The sequence below is a fragment of the Pseudorasbora parva genome, chromosome 4, assembly GCF_024679245.1.
Source record: "Pseudorasbora parva isolate DD20220531a chromosome 4, ASM2467924v1, whole genome shotgun sequence".
In the NCBI taxonomy this organism is placed as follows: Eukaryota; Metazoa; Chordata; class Actinopteri; order Cypriniformes; family Gobionidae; genus Pseudorasbora; species Pseudorasbora parva.
The window spans coordinates 30,711,934-30,738,076 of NC_090175.1; the positions used below are offsets into that span (position 1 = coordinate 30,711,934).

A 26,143-nucleotide genomic window follows, 5' to 3' on the forward strand; every position below is an offset into this window, starting at 1 on the left:
GTCTATTCTCAAATGCTTTATTTAAGTTTTGAAGCATATTTGCTGCCAAAAAATTAGGCAGAGTGGCCTTTGGTAACTGAGACCGAGTAGGAATGACTTACCACACATTCATACACACATTGTGTAAAAGCAGAGGCACAGTCACTTTATGAGAGTGGTTTATATAAAGTTCACACCAGCACTGTCTTAAAGAAGAAGAAAAAAACCCTCTTAATATAAAAGTTTCAGTAAAAAAAGAAAGAAAGAAAAAAAAGAAGCATTTGATAACATTGGGGAAAAAATGAGAATGAGGGTCAAGTGAAAAATAATGTACCCATAACAGTGTAATTTGAAATGCCAGTCTACAAGCCAAAACCAGATCAATGAAAATATTGGCAGATCCATTTGTCCCCTTAAGAGGGTGCTGTGCTTGTTAATACTTTCAGCAGTGAAAGAATTCCCTACTGAAAAAAAAACAAAAAACAAAAACAAAACAAAAAAAACAACAACATTGATAATCCTTTCCACAAAATATTACAAATGCCCCCACTCTGCTTCAAACAAATTTTGCTATCCTTAACCAGGGCTAACAGCAACAAAATTCTTGTTGAAATGACAACAACATTCTTGTTAAAATTATCATTGTCATGACAAATTATCTTACAGACATTTCTCGATGTTATGGTAGACAAATCATTATAGTTCTCAGAGTGTACATTCTTTTATTTTTTTATAGACCTAGATGACATTCTCATGGGCCACACTCATGAGTTTTTATAGCTACACTGCCATGAAGCATAGAAAAGTAAAGAGGACAAGACACAAGAGATCACACATCTTGACTCCAGCTAAAATTGAATCCTTGTCTAATTACAACTCCCTATTGACTGCTGTAAAGAGCACCTCTTAAAATATAATGATATGCAGGATACAGGCCAAGCACCTCTTTATTCCCAGAGATCTGGGATTTAAGCATATGCTTTTAGTGATCATATTTCCATCATGAGGGAAAAAACAATCAAAAAATGTGAAATGTATAATGTAAATGGTAATTTGCTCTGTTAATAAAATCATGACAGTATCCCTCAGCACAATTAGTAGTCTGTGTAGTAGTAAAACTGTAGTCTCATCGTTTTTTCTCACCAGTCTTACCACTTTGCAGTGTAAAGTTAATAAAAAATGAGGTCTAAAACTTTGATACAACATCTCTGTTTTGTACTGTGCTACATGTGTGTTAAAATGTGGCTGGATGAACATTTGCCTTACTGCTTGAGAAGATATTACAATCTTTGCGTGAGTGGTAATCTTATTAAGATTTGTGCCCTTTCATGCTTAATAATCCAAACAGTCCAACTGTTAATAATGAGAAATGATTAAAAGCATTCTGATCAAGATTTTTGAGTGTGTTAAATGTCTCAAACTCATTCTGTATGATTTATAAGCTTTTGTACCCCTGGGGACCTCAATTTAGGTCTCCACGGTGACTGTCTGTGCGCATTCAGGTTGAATTCCCCACCAGGATAGAAAAACATGCCCCCTGCCCACACCTCCCATTTGTATACAATGTACACGCACGCACACACACACAATAAAATTACATCAGACATTAGAAAACAAGTGTTCTATGAGCAGAAATAGGTTTGTTAAAAATATAAATTGAAAATTTTGATATGCATTTACAGTAGTAAAAGATTGTCATATGGCTATGATATGCTTGAGAAACATATGATGTGAAAACTTGCAGAAAATCTGTGGTCTGTAGAGTTGGATTCCCAGAATGTGGCAGAGAAAATGTGCCCATTTGAGTGAGTCCATCCATTTCTCTGAGTGGTCCACTGAAAGTATTATTGACAAAATAACTTTCCCCAATCCTTTATCCCCAATTTTGTGTTTTACAAAATGTTGTTAAGTAATCTTCAATATTTCTATTTACCCTCCATAACAAATGCATCTGGATTTTGAACACAAAATTCTGCTATTAACACACAAGCACAAACCAAACAAACTCGGAAAAATGAATATTTTCAAATATCTGATATACATTTAACATATATGAGAGGAGATGTGCTCAAGTGTTGTGTCAAGAACTACCACTCCCACTATCCCGAGAAGCTAGGGGGAAAGATTTTAAGGACCGCAAAGTCCAGGGAGCCTGAAAGAGCAGCTGCAGCTAATGAGACTGACAGCATGGTCTAAAAAAAAAAGAATAAAAAAAAAGAAGGTGACGGTGAGTTGTGGGTGTGGCTGGAAAAAGACACGCACCTTTGATAAAAGGAGAAATAAAGATGATTAATAAAATGTTTTGTGTGCTGAAGAGTTTTAAGTTGTAAACCTGAGACTTTCTGTTTGGTTAATATACCACACCTGCATGTTGAAGAGACTGTTGAAGCTGTGTTAATTGAAAAACTACGCAAGTTAAAGATCCTCAACTCTCATGCTATCATATATATTATTTTAAAGTAAAAAAATTGTGGAAAATTGAGATTTCTCTAAACTGAAGTCTCAGACTGCAGTTGAAGCACAAATTTGTGTGACTTTGGGTCAATGAATTCTTCGGCAAGGTGAATGTAAGGTATCTTTTTGGTAGTGACCACTAGGCTAAAGTCAATGCATTTAAGCAGAAAAACAGTCCCTTCTTTTAGACCACTGGTAACTGGGGCTTCGCTGATAAGTGTCCACTGCCGAGCAAGCCAGCGGTCTTGTCCATACTGCAGTGTAGGGCCTGGGGTCAGATAACTCTCCAGAAATGCCTGAGAGACAAAAGTACACAGCGCCTTTAGCATTACAGTAATTTAGCATTACTTTTTATGTCTATGGCTGCACCCAAAAGCATAGGCAGATTATTTGTTGCCTCGATATCAAGCAATGAATTTACAGGTAGCGTTTGCACTGGTACGTCCTGAAACCTCCTGATTTTGGACAGACTTATGAGGAAGTATAATGGTCTAATGATCTATAACAAAACAGAGCTTTAGTCTATGTTTAAAGGAAGTGTATGTAAGATTGTGGCCAAAACTGGTACTTCAATCACTTTCAAATTCCTGTAGAGCGGTATATCCCCTCTCCCCCTCCCCCCTGACTCCAGGTTGCCAGATAGACTGCAGGATCCAGCAGGAACGTTTATAGCTGCAGCTATGGTAACTAGAGCAGAGCTGGCAACCCGGATGCCGGAAAACTACTGACTTTGTGATTGATAGATAGGTGGAGGGCAGAGCTTCAGGCCAAAATACAACATGTCAACATCAACATCAGTTGAGCACTGCAACAACAACTTTTAAATGTCAATATCCTGGCCGGACTATTGTTGACTATTGTATAAGTATTTGAAATGAACATGATATCTTAATGTCTAGGTGACATGTCAGTGCCATTTTATGATTAATTGAAATACATTTCTTACATACAGTTCATTTAATTTCTGCAATACTAATTTCCCATAAAAAAGTGTAAAAAGTTAGTCAAAAACATACATTTACATAAACTGAACTACAACTCTCAATGTGGAATTGTGGGATATCATAGGTAGCAACAAATACATCAAGGCTGCCTTAAAAAAACAGATGAAGGACTCAGTAGACATATTGCATACATTATATTTGATTGAAATGCTTGTAATTCTTTTTACCCATTTTAGATTTACCAATGATAAAACTGCTAGATGGTGAGTTTTGTGAGAAAGGGGCACTGGTACCAGACTTTAAGCTCCTGTGTGTTTATGATTACTACTATATAGTGATTTTCAAGTTTAAATTGTATATAACACATAACAGTGACTGTAATATATCTATTTAAGTTATAGGTGCTGGTCAAATAATGACCTTGTATATTATATTAATTCATTACACGCAGACTGATATATTTCAAACGCTTTAATTTTGATGATTATAACTGACAACTAGGAAAATCCCAAATTCAGTATCTCAGAAAATTAGAATATTGTGAAAAGGTCCAATATTGATATACTTGGTGCCACACTATAATCAGCTAATTAACTCAAAACACCTGCAAATGCCTTTAAATAGTCTCTCAGTCTAGTTCTATAGGCCACACAATCATGGGAAAGACTGCTGACTTGACAGTTGCACAAGAAGGGCAAGACACAAAAGGTCATTGCAAAAGAGGCTGGCTGTTCACAGAGCTCTGTGTCAAGCACATATAGGGGCGAAGGGAAGAAGGGAAGTGTGGTAGAAAAAAAGTGTACAAGCAATAGGGATAACTGCACCCTGGAGAGGATTGTGAAACAAATCCCATTCAAAAATGTGGGGGAGATTCACAAAGAGTGGACTGCAGCTGTAGTCATTGCTTCAAGAACCACTACGCACAAGACGTATGCAAGACATCGGTTTCAACTGTTACATTCCTTGTGTCAAGCTACTCTTGAATAACAGACAGCGTCAGAAGAGTCTCGCCTGGGATAAAGACAAAAAGGACTGCTGAGTGGTCCAGAGTTATGTTCTCTGAGGAAAGAAAATTTTGCATTTCCTTTGGAAATCAAGGTCCCAGAGTCTGGAGGAAGAGAGGAGAGGCCCAAAAAGAGCCCCGACTAAGATGGCCAAGATTTCTAAAAATTCTTTGTATTGGTCTTAAGTAATATTCTAATTTTCTGAGATTTTCATTAGTTGTCAGTTATAATCATCAAAATTAAAAGAAATAAACATTTGAAATATATCAGTCTGTGTGTAATGAATTAATATAATATACAAGTTTCACTTTTTGAATGGAATTAGTGAAATAAACTTTTAGATGATATTCTAATTATATGACCAGCACCTGTATACTATATTTAGTCATATTTTAAGTTTTGATGTTTGGGCTAGGGTCACTGGGCTAGTTTTGTTTCGAAGTTGCCTCTTGTTGCCTTCCTACCTCTGTACGCTGCCTGCGGAGGAAGCATTCACAGCCTTTGGATACAGCCTTTTTATTTACTTATTTGGAAAGTGTAATGTAGGAAAATATACAGTCAGCCAGTCTTTATTGTAAAATTAACCCTTTCAAGATGATACATGATCACCATATCTGGCATCATTTTGCGATGAAAACCATCTGACTGTATCTTCTGTTGGGATGACTCAAGACCTCACCTTGGGTGTCATGTTGTTTGTGATGCAGAAAGCCAAGTGCTGCTGTATGCTTTCCATGCTGTGAAGGTGCTGCTGTCTGGTGGTGCGAAGGTACTTCTGCAGCGCTCGGGCCATGGAGGGGAATATAGCTTGAGCCGCATCGCGAGGGTCCATCACGTCACTAGGTGACTTCTTCTGTTCTTCCTCTTGCATGCGCCGAATGTGTGTGAACGCCTCCTCCACTGCCACCACCAGCCTGGGAAAGTAATGGTGTTGTCACATTGTCTGTATTCAAATTTTCTCCTGACAACTATCTTCAAATCTCTAGAGCAGTGGTTCTTTGAATTTCTTCTTTCCCACCTTATTCCTGTTATATATTATTGAGGGCCCACTGTGCTGCGCTTATGTAAACACACATTCTCATGCATCTGCTACTTTAAAAAATTCAAAATATGAGAACCACTTCTTTAGATACAGTCATCCTAAAATAATATTTTGTCTGATTTAATCAAACAACAGATTAAACTAATTATTTTAGTTTCATGTCATACTATATCGTTTCTACCATTATTCAGTTCATATCATGAGCTGTCACTATCAATGTTAAAAAATCTTATTGTGAGTCTCTATTGCATGGTATATAAAACTTATCTGTCAATATTAAATTGATGAAGAATTCAGTCCTTATAGATATACAAAGTTTTGTCATGAAACTCTAGATGGTGCAGCTAATAGGTCCATTATCTACCCGTTTGTAATCACATCATCATCTTTAGAGCACAGCTGATTTGTTCCTGCTGTATCAGTAGCCAATAGTTGTAGCACGGTTCACAAAAACCTGTTGTTGTTTTTTGTTTTAATTGTTAACCCTCCAGAAATTTTCTACAGCATATGATATAGTTTAATTATCCACAATTTAGGATACAGTATTTTAAAAAAGTTCATGTAGAATCATGTAGAAGTTGTTTCCTAACTGGCTGTCTCCTGCTTATGCTGTCTACTGAGTCCAACACATTGGCAATTTTGATCAGAAAGCACTGTGGCTTTAATTCAGCGTGAGCAGCTTTTTGGCCAAGCTTCAAATGCCTGTTTACATTATTAAAACTAGAAGCTTATCCTAACTTTAATGTTACATTTACCATGTGAACTATACTTATACAACACGTTATATGCATGTGTGTTTGGGACAGAGGGGAACATGGTCGCATTTGCAGCGGATATATGCTGCCCATAATTCAAAGCAGGAGAATGACCGGTGTCAGAGGAGAACCCTGGAAAAGGTGACAGACTAGACAACATTCGTCTGTATTTGCAGTACACAAGCCCCGCGGTTCTGCTGCGAGAGACAAACGCTGCTCTCCATACACACTTCTTCTGCCCTGCCAACACACTGCTTGCATGTGTGGTGTAAAGTCGCCGTTATACGACGCTAGCGCATCCTCCAACTCCGTCCAGTCTTCCTTATCTCTCCCACCTGCCATTTTACACGTGACGTGACCTGCAGCACTCCACTTTAACTGTCTTTTACTTCTTTTACTGTATGTCCACACACCTCTTATTTTGCGCGAAAAGGACACCCACTGTCTAAGGTAACATACGGGCATGAGGCTATGCGCAAGCGTGAGACACGCTCCGAACCTAGACAAGCGAACAGAAGGTTTTTTTTTTTTTTTTTTTTTTTTTTTTTCATGAACCGTGCCACCCCTAGTAGCCAATGAGCTTGCATGCACAACCTTCAAACACTTGGGTAGCATTTGCCTTAGCAGTGCAGCATACTTTCAGAAACCCCCACCTTCCCTAGCTCCACCTGTATAGATCTGCTACAGGTAAATCATGTATGCTCCATTGTATCAGCATGTATTACTTGCTCAAAGCAGTGTTGTGTATTGGCAGTAGCAAGTCCCGTCCCGTAACAATGTCATACCCATTACCATGCCTAACACTCCAAAAGTTATGACAGAACATTATTGCTCATAACTAAAAGAAACAAATTAGCCAATTGGCAAGCATTTGTCTAAATCCCTCCACCAAAGTTCTCTCACCTAGCCTTGCGTTTGCGGACACGTCTCTCATGCTCGGCCTCTTCGTAGTAGAGTTCGTTATGACTGCTGTCTCTGCGGCGGGCAGCAGCAGCAATCATTGCTCGAGACTGAGACTGGGCTATACCAGTTGCAGCATTATTCCCTCCTGGACCTAGCCATGGTGGGACACACATTGCATTTAGATTGTTGAATAGGTTCATGCCAACTGACAGTCAATTCATTTCGAACCATTCAGTTTGTATTAGCAGTTGCTGTGTAATAAGGTGTGTATTGTGGATGCAACTCATATTGTCATAATAGATGAGTATGTTACAGAAAAAGAGTAATGATAGAAACATGCGAGATGCATTTCATGAATTCTAAAATATTTAAAGAAATAATTAAATGAAACATGAAAATTCTGTCATCTTTTAGGTTCCCCTGATGTAGTCCCAAACACATATGACTGAAACAGAAATAGACCTTTTATTTGTAGAATGTCTTGGGCTACATTTCCTGATAATGAAGATCGTTGCTCTTGAGATTGTTCTCTATATGTATGATTGTTTGTCACTTTTTTGAGTTTCTCAAAAATGTACTTAACATATACGTTCAAGTAAGAGCTTTGAGTGTTACTTAACCCTTGTAAAGTCTGGCAAATTAACCAATAGAAAACTTTTTTCTTAAATGGAACAGTTTATTCAACCTGTAGACAAAATAAAAAAATGGAATAAAACATGTTCGCTTGTTTTTTTTTTTAATGTTTTGAATCATATTTGATACTTCAGACTTGTATGGCCAATATAGTATGATATAGAAAGAATATGGAGCTCACACTCAAGGACGAAAAAACACCAACTTTTATTTTAAAAACATGCATTTTGGTGCAGATATACAGCCAAAAATTAAAATGAAATTTCCGACAGCTTGTAATGTAAATTAAAGTTTAAATTGTACTAATGCTACTTATAATATGGTATTAGTAAGATGGTATTTAAATGCTTATTTCCTAAAAAGCCTTTTACATTTTAACATGATTTACAGAAAAAAAGATGCATGGATAATAAAGTAAATCTAAATCCAGTATTTTCAATTTTCATACCAAAAATAATTTCTTTTACCTTATATATATATATATATAGCAAAAAGACACGTATATATATATTACCTGTGTTAATGCATATTTAAACAATCAAACAGTTATTTGCATGAGTGCAATTTGCTCATTTTTGCCTTTCATTGACTTAAGTTAATAGTGTTTGTGTTCACAGTTGATTTATTTATTCTTCACGTGTGTGCAAAACCATAGTATTTTTTTTATTTCTTCATGTTTTGATAAAATGAAGGCTTTTAAAAAAAAACATTTCTCTTAAAGGGATAGTTGAATCCCTTTAAAAAATGAAATTTCTGTTATCATTTACTCACGCTCAAGCTGTATTAGTTTCTTTGTTCTGCTGAACACAAAAGAAAATATTTTGTAAGAAAGCAGATAGAGCAACCATTAATAATAATAATAATAATAATAATAATAATAATAATAATAATAATAATAATAATAATAATAATATAATAATAATAATGCGTTCAATTTATATAGCGCTTTTCAAGGCACTCAAAGCGCTTTACATAGAAGGGGGGAATCTCCTCAACCACCACCAATGTGCAGCATCCACCTGGATGATGCGACGGCAGCCATATTGCGCCAGAATGCCCACCACACACCAGCTGATTGGTGGAGAGGAGACAGAGTGATGAAGCCAATCAGGATATGGGGATTATTAGGAGGCCATGATGGACAGAGGCCAATGGGCAAATTTGGCCAGGATGCCGGGGTTACACCCCTACTCTTTATCGAAGGACATCCTGGGATTTTTAATGACCACAGAGAGTCAGGACCTCGGTTTAACGTCTCATCCGAAAGATGGTTCCGAACTACTACCATTGTATTTTTACCAACTATGGTAGTAAATGGTTGCTCTATCTGCTTGGTTACAAACATTCTTCAAAATACCTTCGTTTGTGTTCAGCAGAACTCATAAAGGTTTGATACAAGTTGAGGGTGAGTAAAGGATGACAGATTTTTCATTTTTGGGTGAACTATCCCTTTAAGTTAATGGAATTTGTGATAACATGATCATTGTAAAGGCCAGCCCAAGTGGATGCTGTCTTCAAAGCAAAAGGGGGACATACCAGATACTACAATGTACAGAAATTCATGTTCATTTTTCAGTTTAACATTCAAATTGTTATTTTTATCATATTATTTGTAATTAAAAATGAATTAAAAAAAGAAAGATACAAAATATAATTATTTTCATCAATGATCTAAGAGGCATTTGGATCCCATTGTATATATCATAATTTAATTATTGAAAAAAAAAAAAAACAAATGAAGTTATGAAAATTCTTATTATTTTATATAATATTTCGTCAAAATTCTTGTAGTACATTCTAAAAAAAGGCTTAGGATGAGCTTGGTAATTGAATTATTCTAATCACAACGCTAAAGTAAATAAACTGTTTATCTTGCTATGGTGACTGGTAGTATGGCATTCCATCACTTTACCAACTCCTTTATTATTACTATTTATTATTATTACCACTTTTATTTGTACACAGGCAAAATAAAGACAAATAAAGTTATGAGAGACGCAAGACAAAAGATTGTTGCAGCCCTCGACTTCTGCATTTTTAAGGCTGTGACACATCAAACTGACTATCTTGTTGCAATTCAACACAGTGTAAAGATTACAGCCAACTAGAACAGCCAAGTAAGCATCCATGTAAGTAGAAATAACTGTCTATACCACATAGACTTTATTAAAAAAAAAAAAGAGTGAAGCTTTGGTTAAAGGTGACTGAATGTCAACTTTACACACAATTGCCAGCCTGTTCTTGAGACTCCAGAGAGACCAGCAGCTTCAAATACCTATTTGCTGCTAAAACAGTGGCTTTTTTATATCCTTTTAATGCAAATTTGTTTTACAGAAACTTTCCTCAATACATGCTGTAAATTATTTAAATCTTATAATTCTTTTATAATCTTCATTCCGTTTCCACGAAATATTAATTATTATTTTTATGCCTTTTGCATAACATTTCACAATTTCACGCTTTTGATTCCAAGTTAACTAAAATACAGGTCCTTCTCAAAAAATTTGCATATTGTGATAAAGTTTATTATTTTCCATAATGTAATGATACAAATTTAAAAAAAATTAGATTCATTGCACACCAACTTAAATATTTCAGGTCTTTTATTGTTTTAATACTGATGATTTTGGCATACAGCTCATGAAAACCCAAAATTCTTATCTCAAAAAATTCATGAAATCATGACAAGGTTCTCTAAACAAGGTTCTATTAACCTAATCATCTGAATCAACCAATTCACTCTAAACACCTGCAAAAGATTCCAGAGGTTTTTAAAAACTCCCAGCCTGGTTCATTACTTAAAGCCGAGTGCTGTATCAAGGCACCTCAGTGGGAAGTCTGTGGGAAGGAAAAAGTGTGGCAAAAAACGCTGCACAACGAGAAGAGGTGACTGGACCCTGAGGAAGATTGTGGAGAAGGACCGATTCCAGACCTTGGGGGACCTGCGGAAGCAGTGGACTGAGTCTGGAGTAGAAACATCCAGAGCCACCGTGCACAGGCGTGGAATGGCCTACAGGTGCCGCATTCCCCAGGTCAAGCCACCTTTGGGCTACAGAGAAGCAGCACTGGAATGTTGCTCAGTGGTCCAAAGTACTTTTTTCAGATGAAAGCAAATTTTGCATGTCTTTCGGAAATCAAGTTGCCAGAGTCTGGAGGAAGACTGGGGAGAAGGAAATGCCAAAATGCCTGAAGTCCAGTGTCAAGTACCCACAGTCAGTGATGGTCTGGAGTGCCATGTTAGCTGTTGGTGTTGGTCCACTGTGTTTTATCAAGGGCAGGGTCAATGCAGCTAGCTATCAGGAGATTTTGGAGCACTTCATGCTTCCATCTGCTGAAAAGCTTTATGGAGATGAAGATTTCGTTTTTCAGCATGACCTGGCACCTGCTCACAGTGCCAAAACCACTGGTAAATGGTTTACTGACGATGGTGTTACTGTTCAATTGGCCTGCCAACTCTCCAGACCTGAACCCCATAGGGAATCTGTGGGATATTGTAAAGAGAAAGTTGAGAGACGCAAGACCCAACACTCTGGATGAGCTTAAGGCCGCTATCGGAGCATCCTGGGCCTCCATAACACCTCAGCAGTGCCACATCCTGCAAAAGGATTACCGACCAAGTATTGAGTGCATAACTCAACATATTATTTGAAGGTTGACTTTTTTTGTATTAAAAACACTTTTCTTTTATTGGTCGGATGAAATATGCTAATTTCTTGAGATAGGAATTTTGGGTTTTCATGAGCTCTATGCCAAAATCATCAGTATTAAAACAATAAAAGACCTGAAATATTTCAGTTGGTGTGCAATGAATCTAAAATATATGAAAGTTTAATTTTTATCATTACATTATGGAAAATAATGAACTTTATAACAATATGCTACTTTTTTGAGAAGGACCTGTATATGGAGAAATAAAACAAGCAACCACTTTCTTTGAAAAACTAAAATCTAAAAGTTTATTGTAAAATCCTATCAATTGCATAATAATTTGGTATTTGGTATAATAAATAGTGTATATTTATAATTCAAAAAGGGACGTCCATACTACAATTGCAGAATTACAAACCAACACTTTTATTTTGAATATGAATCTGTTGGTCTTCACCTCATTACAGATGGCCATGTTGTTATTAAAATATTTGCATAATTGAGTAGAGCATGCCAATTCAACATGCTCAATAAGCCAAAGAAAACAAAAGATGTTATCTCTTTTCGTGTTTTCACTTGTATACGGTAGGGGGCTCTATGGCATCCTCTGAAAAAGTACTGAATCTCCTGACCAGAAGACACATGCACTGTAAAATCCAACAGCTGTTCTTACTAAGACTTTTTAGTAAACTTTATTTAATGTCCAATAATTTGATGAACTTACTTAAAACAATTTAGTAATCTGAACTATTTGCATGCTATGCCTTTGTTACTTAGAAAACCCAAGTAAACATTACTTGACTGGCTTGAGTACCATTTTGCCAAAGGAAAAATAAATAAAATAAAAACAGGTGGGCGGACAAACGGTTGAGACGAGGCAATTCTGAACAGACTTTTCACTAATTTCCTCAACTTTATATACATCTACATTTATATATAATGTGATGCCAAAGAATTATCTTTTAACATTTTATTGCTAACACTTATTACAAACTTTTAATTGTTGATATAATACCTCTATATTTGTGACGATATCCAACAATTGACCATGCTTGAGTCACACACAGACTTCAACATTCAGCATGCAAAACACAACAATGGTAAAACATTTTTTTTTTTTTACACTTAAGACCATTACCAGTTCATTTGCTGTCATTATTGGGGTTTATACTGACAAAAGACAGCAAATAAAATGGTCAAATAAAGCCAAAAATAATAAAACGTAGTTACGATTGTCCTGTGATTAATTTATTCATGCTGCAATGCATTCTTCCTCAAGTGCACTTAAAGTACACTTCCTCAGCTCACAGATAGAATTATGTCGACCCAACTTGAATGGTTTAAGTAAGAAAAACTTGATGCAATTAAGCTTACTTAATTGAGTGTTAAGTTCAGCTTACTTGAGCATTTTAAGGCAATTGGTTTCCTAATATTTTCCTAGTAATGTGAGCACTAATTAAAAGTTAACACAACTAATAATTTTGAGTTAAGTAAACTTCATTAACAAGTTTTCTGTGCAAATTTTGTTAATTTTGCCAACTAAAAAATAATACGCTACTTTACTTGAAAATGCTAAGGCAATTGGTTGCCTCACTTTTTCTAAGTAAAGTCAACTTATTACATTTTACAGTGTGAAGAGGAAGCAAAAACAAGTGATAGTATGGGTGTTTCTAAAACAGAAGGCTGCATCCTATTGAGACTGCATCTTTCCCAGTTTAGTCCTTTTTAGCCATGTAGGATAGTGTCCACCTCAGCAATTAACCACTAGAATGAGACAGTCTAAGTGTGCATGGCTAGGCCACACATGTTCCCAACTGCACGGTAACAGCACGAAAATACTATTAAAACTTAGGTACTTTCCGGTTCACACGGAGACGGGTTTAGCTGTATACATAAAAATTGTGTATCGTATCAGCGTTTTGGGAGCCCGAAACCGGTATTTTTTAAAATCGGGTCCCAGAGTGGATCAATCTGAAACCAACACCTTTGCGTTTTCGTGTGTACTGCAGCCAATCCGTATAGTTTGTGAATGATGATGTCATCACACCATGTTAAGCATGCTCCAAATCTTCTTCTCTATTTTTAGTATATTTCTGTGGTAGAATTACACTGCCACAGGTCTGGCATACTACATTGTTTTGAGTTTCAGTGGTTTCGTGTGTACGCAGATATTTCTTGAGGCTGGGGGAAAAAAGACTGGATAGGGAAAGCTCTGGCTTCGTGTAGATGTGGCCTTTATTTTGGAAAAAATACTTTGTATGACAATTCTTTATATATTAACTCTCTCCCAGGGGCTTACATTATTGTCAGTTTAGTGTTATGGATTAATTTACAGGAAAACAAAAGTTTACATTTATGCTTTTATGTCCGAGAACATTATTTTTGTCTTACATTTCATAATGAACTCAGACAAGGCCAGTACTGACTTGTTTTCTATCAGTTTATTTTCATGAATTTAAATGGGTGCAAAGGATTGTGGTTGATTTAAGGCCGCGAAGGATAGGCCTACATTCGATGCATCCTTCAAAACAGGCCAAAGGAAGGACACGAAACGATGGCTGCCTTCCAAGGATCTTTCATCCTTCTGTGAAGTTTGATGATGTGACAGCTAAGATATGCAGCATTCGTAGGATGCAGCCTTCCATTTGAGAAACACCCTATATGCAAGCAGATGCATATGTAAAATAATGCGATCATCAACAATAAACAGCATATAATCAAAACCGCTTAATGTTACTGAATGAAATGTCAACACAGGAAGTGGTATAGGACTGTGCAAGCTTTGGGGGTGTTGCTGGACTCTCTACTCCGTCTAAGATTTTTATCACCATCCTGAAACCAATCTGATGTAGTCTTTTATGTTGTTCTCAGTTTTTTGCTCAAATGTTGTACACTGTTGTTATGTGTTAATTTTTGCTCAAATGTTGTTAACAAAATACACTGTTAATAAAGCCATACACAAAGTATGAGAGATATAGTCATTTGAAGTCTGTTGAAACATTTAGTTGTACAGGCGTGGACACCAAAAAATTAAATAAATCAATGAAAAAAAAAAAAAAACAATCTGATGAATGAATATTTGTGCTTCCACACTCATAAAAACATCAGTCACTACTGGTGACTAAATGCATCGCTTATCTGAAAGATAAGGAGATCTGAAATACTAGCATGTGCTCAGTGTAGTTTTATGGAAATACACTATATTGCCAAAAGTATTGGGACACTCTTCCAAATCATTGAATTCAGGTGTTTGAATCACTTCCATGGTCAAATGTGTAAAAATCAAGCACCTAGGCATGCAGACTGCTTCTAAAACATTTGCGAAAGAATGGGTCACACTCAGGATCTCAGTGAATTTAAGCATGGTACCATGATGGTTTGCCAGAACTCGCCACCTATGCAATTAGTCCATTCATGAAATTTCCTCACAACCAAATATTCTATGGTTAACTGATAGTGGTATTAGAACAAAGTGGAAGCATTTGTGAACAGCAGCAACTCCGCCACAAGGCGTTAGGCCATGTAAAATCCCAGAGTGGGGTCAGCGCATGCTGGGTTGCACAGTGCACAGAAGTCGCCAACTTCTCCAAAGTCAATTACTACAGACCTCTAAACTTTGTGTGGCCTTTTTAATTAGCTCAAGAACAGCTAGTGTATAGAGAGCTTCATGGAAGGGGTTTCCATAGTCGAGCCGCTGCATTCAAGCTTTACATCAAGTGCAATGCAAAGCGCAAATGATGAAAAGCATGCTGTCACTTTACTCTAGAGCAGTGGAGACCTGTTCTCTGGAATGAGGAATCACACTTCTCTGTCTGGCAATCCAATGGATGAGTCTGGCTTTGGTGGTTGCCAGGAGAACGGTACTTGCCTGAGAGCATTGTGCCAATAATAAAGGTTGGTGAAGGGGGGGTTATGGTGTGGGGTTGTTTTTCAGGGGTTGGGCGTTGCCCTAGCCTGACAAGCCAGACCCACATCAAGATGTTTGGTCTGGAAACTCACCATAGACAGGGCTCAGTCCGAGGGGCGGGATAAACGGTTGTCTTTCAAACTCCCTCTGCACGCGATAGGATAGCGGTACACCAACCGGAGCAACGACGGTGAAGGGAGCTCGCTGACTGATTAAACATTCGCCGTATCTGGTCAGCTAAACTCCGAACACATCTTCCCTTTTTAAGAATGACTTCAGTGCCGCTCTTTGTTCTTTTCTCAGAGGAAAGCTTAACTCCAAGTCTTCCGGAGGCGCGGGCAGAGCTGATTCGAAAGACCGCCGCCGTTCGCCAGTTTCTGTGTTTACTAGAAGACTGTGTTACTAGAAGCACGCAAACGCAACTCGGCCGTCGTCATTATGGCCCCGCCCGCCGACTCTATAGCCTACCTACACGATGTGATTTGGCCGTCCAGATTCTGAGGAATACAGCTCAGATAGGAATTGAGAGTTGCTAGACCACACTTGCGGGCAAATTAAATTTGCTGCCGCTAGGGTGCGTCTAGATTTCTAGGCTAGCGTTGCCCCTTAGTTGCAGTGAAATTAAATCTTAATGCTTCAGCATACCAAGACATTTTGAACAATTTCATTTTCAACAATTTCCCAACTTTGTGGGAACAGTGTAAGGAGGGCCCCTTCCTGTTCCAACATGACTGCGCACCAATACACAATGCAAGGTCCATAAAGACATGGATGAGTGAATTTGGTGTGGAGGAAATTGACTTGCCTGACCTCAACCCAAGTCCTAACCTCAACCCAACAGAACACATTTGGGATGAATTAGAGCAGAGACTGTGGAGCAGTAGCCTGGCTCTGCCCTCCTACGTACTTCCGCTCAATTTTCATTTTCCTTCAGTACTATGTCTGGGACTGCTGTGTAGTCTTAGGTTTTATCCGAACAAATTTTTACCGGTCCAATCAGCGAACAATGGGAGTGGCTGAGTACGATGACGTTGATGTCGAGCGCTAGTTTGAGATGTAGTTCAGTAATGGCGGCAGTGAAAGATGCAAACTAAACCATTCATTGCATTGTGGCACCGCTGCCGAATATCCAAAAGTTAAAGCCAGAGCAATAACAGTCTTTGCTGGGGTTTGTTGGTGGCCATGATGTTGTGGCCCTCCAACAGGGTAAATTCGGGAAAAGTTTGATTTTCCAGATCGCTTCGTTAGTGATGAAGGAGTTGGCTGAAGCTATTCGGATGGTAACGGTTTCTCGTGGGGTCGGAAGGCATTGCCATCATTTAAGTTACAGGGACTGGTCAGTTATTTTATTGCCGTCCGTCTCTCACCACTCGCGTAAAAATCCCCGGCCGAGTTACCTACTGCTTTTGACAAACGCAAGGTCGTGTTGATGTAATAGCTGTCCGAATCCACATCTCTGAGTTTTCAACAATATATCACTTCAAAATTCACTTTTTGTAATCATTTTTGACCACTGCAGAACACCATACGGTTGCTTTGCTGTTATTAGGATGCATTTATAGACTTGTATTTCCTTAAAATGCTGGCAAGTATTTAGAAGAGCAATGTATTTCATCACCGCTCAAACAAATTAAAATAAAAGCACTTAAACATTTGAATTGGTCCGTTATTTATAGCAGCATTTATTATCATACCAAGCATATGACATTTTATTTACAGCATACAATGATGTTACGGACCACGTGAGCGCCACGTTCCCGATCACAAAACTCTCCTCTCCACCGTGGCGTGAATAAATCACAATCCGAATGCACGAGTTTTAGGTTTTATCCTATAGTTTTATTACTGAGGTGGCATGCACATGTGCACTTTTATTTTGTCGGATTTCCATGAGTGAAACAGGCGAAGGGCGCATGACATACGTCACGACCAAACGTTAGCGATTGGTTATGGCAGATCCAGAGTGGTTCAGGGCAGATCCAATAGTTTTAAACCTCAACAGGGTGCCCGCCTTCGCGGAAATAAACCCTTGTCAATGGAGAGTGGCCAGACTCTATGTACAAATGAAATGTACGAGAGTCTGGTAAAACCAGGCTAGTGGAGCAGGCCATCTCATCCAACATCAGTGCCTGACCACACAAATGCCCAAAACAATTCCCATAAACACGTTGAACCTTGTGGAAAGCCTTCCAAGAAGAGTTGAAGCTGTTATAGCTTCAAAGGGTGGGCCAACTCCATATTAAACCCTACAAACTAAGAATGGATGTCATTAAAGTTATGGGCATGTAAAGGTAGGCATCCCAAAACTTTTGGCAATATAGTGTGTGTGACTTCAATAGCCCAGACAAATAAACAAACCAATAAATATAATAATACAATTGTTACAAAACTACCACTTTAGTGCTCGATTATTCACCAGTGTGGTCATTCATGAGTGATTATATGCATTAACAAAGTGTTCAAGGTAAACAAAAAAAAAAGGTACTTATAGTTTAATGATCCACTTACAGTCCAAAAGGTAAGCTTTCAGTTTCAGTTTAAAGACTTTTAGGCAGGGACACAAAACCAGAGATGTTAAATGTTAACAACATGATCTTATAGGTGGACACAAACAATTCACCATAACATTAGTAAAAATCGCAGAACTGGAAAAGTATTTGACAGGATAAACATTTTCTGCAAATGGAAATTATTCTTGTATACCTGAGTGGTTGTGAACTCACCATCCACGTTGTAGACTTTGAGGCCTGCCAGGTGTTTGGTGGCACGGGACTTGGAAGCTGTTAGCATTACAGGGTTATGGACAGGGAAGTCTTTGTAGTAGTTCTCTAATATAACCACAGCTGCCCTCTGGATGCTACACATGAAAAAGACCAGAAGAGGAGTGATCATTATTTTCCTGTTTATCTCTGTAAATATTCTTTAAAACAATCTGTATTATATAAATTGCTATATAAATTAAGGTGGCTTGATTTGACAATATATATAAGGTAACTGTGGTGCGCTAATGACGCAGGTGATGCTCATTAGCACTCGTACCACCGATCTCGCTCTGTTCCCATGGCTCTAGGCTGCACCCTGCTTGCCACAATAACACTTCATTTTGAATGTCCACTTTAGAAATTCTGCTAACTATAAGTAACTTTGCATCTATGTCTCCAACGTTTCTCTGATGAGGAGAACCTTCCAGAAGATCAACCATCTCTGCAGCACTCCAACAATCAGGCCTGAATGTTAGAGCAGCCAGACAGAAGTCACTCCTCAGTAAAAGAAACATGACAGTCCACCTGGAGTTTTCCAAAAGGCACCTGAAGGACTCTCAGACCATCAGAAACAAAATTCTCTGGTCTGATGAAACGAAGATTGACTCTTTGGTCTGAATGACAAGTGTCATATCTGGTCATGCACCGGTCATCACCTGGCCAATACCATCCCTACAGTGAAGCATAGTGGTGGCAGCATCATGCTGTGGGGATGTTTTTCAGCAGCAGGAACTGGGAGATTAGTCAGGATCAAGGCAAAGATGAATGCAGAAATGTACAGAGACATCCTTGATGAAAACCTGCTCCAGAGCACTCTGGACCTCAGACTAGGGCAGATGTTCATTTTCCAACAGGACAATGACCCTAAGCACACAGTCAAGATAACAAAGGAGTGGCTACGAGACAACTCTGTGAACTGTCAACTCTCCCATTTTTTTTTCTTCTAAATTTGCAAAGATTTCAAACAAACTTCTTTCACACTGTCATTATGGGGTATTGTTTGTAGAGTTTTTATGAAAATATTTCAGAGAAGCACATAAAAGTAGACTGAAAGTACTTTCTTAATTTTAGTTTTAAAGAAATATACCAATGACCACTGTTTCACTGTTTTAGTTTTTCTACAGTGAACTCAAAGGATTAAGTATACCATGCAAAAACATCAGTCACACAAATCAGTCTTTTCAAACTATAGACATTACACTGATGTAATTCTGCTTTACTGGAAATTCTGTGCTATACCAGAGGATAAGCAGCAATATAGTGTTGTTCCTGTTTTTCAGACTTATATTATATATCATATTATATTCAATATTAAAATATTATAATCTTATTAGTTAACGGTTAACAATCCATTAATGAGCATCGGTTGTCGGACTCGGGTCGGGAAAATTAACCGAAATGAGCATCCCTATTTCAAATGCATTGATCAATATGCTTGTGTGGACTTCACTGTAGCCTATATGTGCGCTGCTACCTTTCCATGAGAAAATATCAAGCGCTTTAATTTCAGAGTCCCTGTAATCAGATCTGTTGAAGATGCTGTTCATGTTTGTTAGCCCAGGACATTTTACAACACAGTAGGCTACAGTTAGGGTGGTATGATTTAACCCATGATATAAGATTTTGGCCATATACATATCCAAGTCCTCCATCACAGACAGAATCAACATCAGTAGGCTATGCTTATTGTATTTCGGCCACACCACAAGGTGTCGCTGTGGCCTCACCATTTCATTCTCGCCTACTCTGAGCTCGATTGCTATGTCTGAGGTAAACGCTGCCCTGCTCATTACCCTACGCACGAGTAAATGTAGGAAGAAATAAATGCATAAATAAATAAATGTAGAAATAATTAAATGTAGAAATAAATAAATATAGAAAATAAATAAATGTAGAAATAAATAAAAATAGGAATGAATAAATGTAGAAATGAAAGAATAAGAATAGAAATGAATAAATAAATAAATAAATATGGAAATAAATGTATAAATATGCATTTTTTTGGGCTTTTCTATGAATATTTTTGTATACATTTATTTATTTATTTATTTTTGCTTTTTTTTTTTTTTTTTTACATTTCTTTGTATATTTATTTATTTGTAATATCGGCAGCCTTGACTTTCTATACTTGGCAAGTGTTGTAGGATATTTCCTTCTTAAGCTGATCTGGGACTAGTGTTGCAGTGTTTGCGGGATATCAGTATAAAGATTAACAGGCCTATGGGTCTATGGAAGTGTGTAATTATGCATACATGACAGCATCCATGCCAGACGCCTAACAAGAGACACAGATGTATGAGCTCTAGCCCTTCCAATGGTGACAAAGTGAAACTGAGCAGAGAGACCAGGAAGTGCTTAACTTGAACAGTAGTACAGGGAAAAGGAAAAGATGTGTAAATCAAAAAGGATCTGTATGGCTGGTGGATTTGGCACAGATATGTTGTAGTTTGAGTGAATGATTAAATCATGTTTGCAGACATGGAAAAGGGAGGGAAATAGTGGATGAGAAGAGGAAATTAAATAGTAAGACAAAACTAAAAAAAACAAAGCACAAAGCAACTGGTTGTTACACAAATGATCACAAAATAAAATGCACAACTGTATCCATGTTTGTATGGCTTTAGAAGATTATAAACATTGTTTCCTTAGAGGGCACCTATTATGCCCTTTTTTTACAAGATGTGAAATGAATCTCTGAAAAAACATTTATGTGTGTATCCCTATAAATGCAAACGAGCTAGTGCTTCTGGCCCCTTTTAAGAAGAGGATGGGGCTTAAAAAGCTTGTGTCAGGACAATCTCATGTGAAGAATGAAAAAAAAAAGAATGACAATGTCAGAACAGTAACTCTCAGTAGCTGAGTTCAATTTGAACACTGGAGTCGGACAATAATGGCTAAAGAGCCAGAGATAAATGCTGCATGGAGATAGAGCTGATAACGTTTTGTTCAATTACGGTTATAATTTATGTCATTTTGCTTTTATCCACCATTAGTACAAACCTGTTTTAGAGGAGCTCTTCCGAATGATGGCAAAAACTTTACTGATGATTTTTATGAAGTTTATTCTACTTCACACAAAATCAATGTAAGAGCTAAATAAAACACAGTAAGTTACAAGAAGTGTGCATTAAATTATTGTCCATAAACACTCTCTCCCCCACGTATTACGATCAGTATACACAGTGAATTACACAAAAACACTTGTTACAACTAACAGTAAACAATATATACAAAACTTTTCAGGGGGTGCTTGAATGGGTCATATAATGGTACATTCACTTTTACAAGTTGATTGCATGAAATGTGTTGGCAGTGCCTGTACACAACTATCCTATAATGATAAAAATCCATCCAGTGTTTTAAAAAAAAATCTCCTTATATGTTTTCCCTTGTCTCAAATCAAGCCGTTTGAGTAGATGGTTTATAACGGTGTCTGTTACTGTAAAAAAATTGTGTTGTAACAGTTTTTACACTGCATAGATTATGTTAAGCATCACTGACAAGCCTACGTTTACAGAAAAAAAGCTTTTACTGGCATTAGCTGTAACATGTTACCCTACCAGAACAAAATAGATCAAAGTGACATTACGCTAACCATTTAGAAACATACTTTTCGAGCCTTAATTGTCGAATTTCGTTGGGGCTGTCATCTTGTTCTGGGTCCGACTCCTGTTCAAATTGATACAGTTGCACAGATGTGTCCTCAGAGACTCCTGTCGCCATTCTTTCCCCTCAATTGTCAAGGCAACACTCCATGTGTGTTGTGTCAGTAGTGATGTCCGGTTCGCGAACGAATCGTTCTTTTTAACCGGATCTTTATAGTGAACCGGTCGAACCAGTTCACCAAATCGAACTGAATCGTTCTAAACGGTTCGCGTCTCAAATCAGGGCTGATCCCACAAATACTGTAGATATTAACTTTCTGCCATCAGTGACAGTCTCTCAAACTAAAAAATAAAACGAATATCTTGAAGTAGATGTTGTAACTCCAATCGTTAGCTGAAGTGAGACATGTTTTGCTGAGAGATCTGATGAACTCACGAGCAGCTGATACTGAGCATGCGCGTGTAACCGAACGTACCGGTTGTCGGATCCTTGGATCAGCAGTACAGAATCAAAACCGTTTCTGTCGGACACGTTCGATACTTAGAACCGATGAGCCGATGAGCTGCGCATGCGTGTTATTTGTTCAGAGGAACGAAATGCAGGTTAAGTGTATTTAAAACTAATCACGTCTGGAAACATTATAACAAAGCTGTCACTGTATTATTTTAAAGTTTTGGAAACAATAGATTGTAAAACGGTCAAATTAAACATTTATTTGTTTTATCAATAATGCATGATATTTTCAGGAACAGCTTTTATCTTATTTAATTTCTAAGTCGATAAAGATTTTAAAATAGATGTAATCAAAACAGTAGGTTTGATATAGACTATTCAGCTTGCAGCAGTTCGCAGCTCAGCACCCTGTGCTCAACACACACACACACACACACACACACACACACACACACACACACACACACACACACACACACACACACACACACACACACACACACACACACACAGAGGTGGGTAGAGTAGCCAAAATCTTTACTCAAGTAAAAGTACAAGTACTTACGGAAATATTTACTCAAGTAAAAGTAAAAGTAACAATCGTAATAGTTACTTGAGTAAGAGTAAAAAAGTATTAGATGAAAAAACTACTCAAGAACTTAGTTACTAGTTACTTTCGATCTGATTGATAAGATCCAAAAACCCTGAATTTCAGACTACTTAGAGAGCTTTCACACACCTCCAAATATATATATATATATATATATATATATATATATATATATATATATATATATATGTGTGTGTGTGTGTGTGTGTGTGTGTGTGTGTGTGTGTGTGTTTAATGGTTAAACAGTGTAAATTAATGGTGTGCTGGGCTAACCACAGCTCTTTTTAAAACATACTTTGTTCTTATATTTTTATAAGTATATGCATTCTTAAAAATACAGTCCCATTTTTAAACGTATGTATACACTGCAGACTGTTGTCTGTCCGGATATGTGTATAAATGCAAGATGTCACATTAGGCTATTCAATTTGTTTCGTTTTTAGCCTGATCTCATCAGTACCTGTGGCAACGTTTTTGCAAACCACAAAATATGTACCAATACGTACATATTGCGACAGTTTCAAAGTGAAATGTCCACTGGGTGGCGCTAAAAGCTTATTTTTTTCCAGAACAGATTTGCGTGAATCTGACATGTTTTGTTACGTTGTGTTTTTAACCTAGCCTACACCCACACTAAACCTACCCGAAAGTGTTAACAAAAGCACATGTGACAACAATAAAATTGTGTCCATGTATTTTTAGCTTGTGTTTAGAACTCGTCTTTGAGCTCTTATCATGACTCGTTCTACATGGGGTTCGTTCTCAAGCTTTTCGCATTGCAAATACAAATCTGTATCAGCTGAGCTATCGAGCAAGTCTGGTGAATCAGAAAAGCAGAACATGGAGCTGTGACGCAAAATTCAAAATGTTTTACAAACCATAGACTAACAAAAAATGCAGTTTTTCTACCTATAGTGTTCATTTCTGTTGGAATTCCTGCAGTGTGTATTGGTACGTATTTTGTGGTTTGCAAAAACATTGTCACAGGTACATTTTGCCAATGAGGTTGCTCGTTTTATGAGAAAAAAAAAGATATGTAAATGTGCAGATGTGAACGTTTGTTTGTGGACGTGTGTTCGGAGGATTCAAACGATTTGTCAATGCTTGCACAAGAGCGCATATGAGGAAAACACTCGGACAGTGTGTGAAATAGTATTACAATAAAGGAAAAGTGCCCATAGTTACCAAATTACCATTAACAGTGTTCAAATATAGGCATCATTGTTACACTTACCACTGCTCTCTCAGGTTGGAGCTGGAATTGTTGTATGCTGAGATGTCAGTTCATACTGGTGCACACAGCATGCATTAAATTATGAAACTGTTCTTTTTGACGTCTTGGACTGAAAACAGGCTGAACATGAGGCCACGTACGGATGATCTCCCGTAGCTCACACACATCTCCCTCTGCTTCGGCCATCATCTTCTGACTAAACGCGCGCTAATTTTATGCGGGTGATGCGTATCCACCTCTCGCGAAGCAGCCTCTCCAACGTTTCGCGAGACTTCCGAACAAGTCATAACTTATTTTAAAATATATAATTAATTATCACCATTGACAGTAGCGGAGGAACGCCACCGAATGTAACTAAGTAAAAGTACAGTTTTTTCACAAGAAATGTACTTGAGTAAAAGTAAAAGTACCCATTTTTAAATATACTCTAAAAGTACAAGTTACCCAAAAAATGTACTCAAGTAAATGTAACGAAGTAAATGTAATTCGTTACTACCCACCTCTGCACACACACACACACACACACACACACACACACACACACACACTGATACAGCGGTTCTCGAGTCAGATCGACCGGTTGCAACGGATCACCGGTACAGAATCGAGAACCGTTTCTATCGGACACGTTCGATCTTTCGGACATGTTCGATTCTGAGAACCGGTGAGCTGAGATACTGAGCATGCGTGATAGCGTCGTAACCGAACTGTTTCTCTCGGACTGGGACAGCTGATGGTGATAATACATGAGCCCGGGTGAACAATGAGGATTTGTGTAAGTAGGCCTATTATGTCAATGTATGTTTATTTAATCCGTGTAAAACATCAGTGTTTGCACGACAGTGACAGTCTCTCAAACTAGAAATAAAACTAATATCTTGAAGTAGATGTTGTAACAATCGATTCAGTTCGATTTGGTGAACTGTATTTAGTGCAGTTGCAAAACATAAATGAAAAAATGTTTCCAAGATGATGATGATGTCAATTATAATTATTACTATACTAAGTTTTGATTACAAATACTTTATATGGATGTGTTTGAAAGTATTTTCATCCGCCGGGATGATAGAAATGACGTCATTACGTAAAGACGTAAAAGAACCGGTGATCCGGTTTTTTTAACCGGATCATTGAAGCGAACTGTCCGAAAGAACCGGTTCGCGGAAAAGAACCGAACTTCCCATCACTATGTGTCAGAACCATCCCACAGAACAGAGGGGCGGGGTGAGCAAAGCTCATTAGCATTAAAGACACATGCACTGAAATGGCTTACTGAAAACTGAGCTGTTTTTGACCAGGTAAAATTTGTGTTTTCTTACAATACTAATGAGAATTTTTAATTCAAGTATATTACAAAGGTTTCATTTATACACTAAAGAATCATATTAACTTGTACAAAAATTCATTATATGACCCCTTTAATAAACTGGTAAACTTTATATATTTGTAAAACAACTCTCATGAACTGCAATAAAGTGAGTGCTATCCTTTTCATTATTGCTGTATTGTTCCGGAGACTATGAGCTGGATCACAAACAATTGGTGCTGATCCATCCTTGAGTAACAACTTTTTACATGAGACAAAAGAGCACAGCGCAGGTCATATGGACAAGTAGGCGAAGCAGGGCTGGACTGGTAATCTGGCATACCGGGCATTTGCCCGGTGGGCCGACGCACTTTGGGGCGGGTAATGTTTTTTTTCAAAAACAGTTTTCAAAAAAAAAAATGTTGTACCACTGACAAAATGCAGCGACAGCGGCCCATTGGTTTGTCTTCTGAATTGACAAGCCGAAGCGAGAGAGACCTCCCCTCCATATTAGGCGCTTTTTTTCTATTTATTTATTTATTAGTATTTGAGCGCATGGAACTGCAAAGGTGAATATCCGCACAGCACAGCCGCTGACGAACGTACGATGCGTTTAAATGCTGCTCTATACGGCACTGTGACTCCGAATTTTGTTCTATACTATCGTATGATAGCCTATGGGAACATTACAGGTTCTCTTTTGAATCAGCTGAAAACAGCCGCGAGCATGTGTTCATGACGAGGTAAAGTGGAAAACGGCAACACACACAAACGTTTCACTTTAGCAGAACCACAATTTACATGGCAGCTAACAGCGAAGAAATGTGGTGTTTTGGAAGAAACATTTATTAAAAATGTTGCTATATTACTTAAATTAATATTGCAGAATATAAATCACTTTTA

General features: G+C 37.7%; 1 protein-coding gene across 2 annotated transcripts in view; it reads right to left on the minus strand.

Moving 5' to 3' along the window:
• Positions 1-1,614: 1,614 nt before the first annotated feature.
• Positions 1,615-26,143, minus strand: part of LOC137073247 (vang-like protein 1) — a 105,347-nt gene continuing 80,818 nt past the window's right edge. Inside the window, exons 6-10 of one of the 2 annotated variants that reach the window (XM_067441542.1) lie at positions 17,993-18,126; positions 17,778-17,813; positions 7,082-7,232; positions 5,061-5,295; positions 1,615-2,729 (exon numbers count right to left, since the gene is read on the minus strand). In XM_067441542.1, coding sequence (XP_067297643.1) covers positions 2,469-2,729; positions 5,061-5,295; positions 7,082-7,232; positions 17,778-17,813; positions 17,993-18,126 — 817 coding nt within the window. In that variant the 3' untranslated portion in view covers positions 1,615-2,468. The remainder of the gene's footprint in view (positions 2,730-5,060; positions 5,296-7,081; positions 7,233-17,777; positions 17,814-17,992; positions 18,127-26,143) is intronic. The other variant, XM_067441543.1, reaches the window with a different exon arrangement.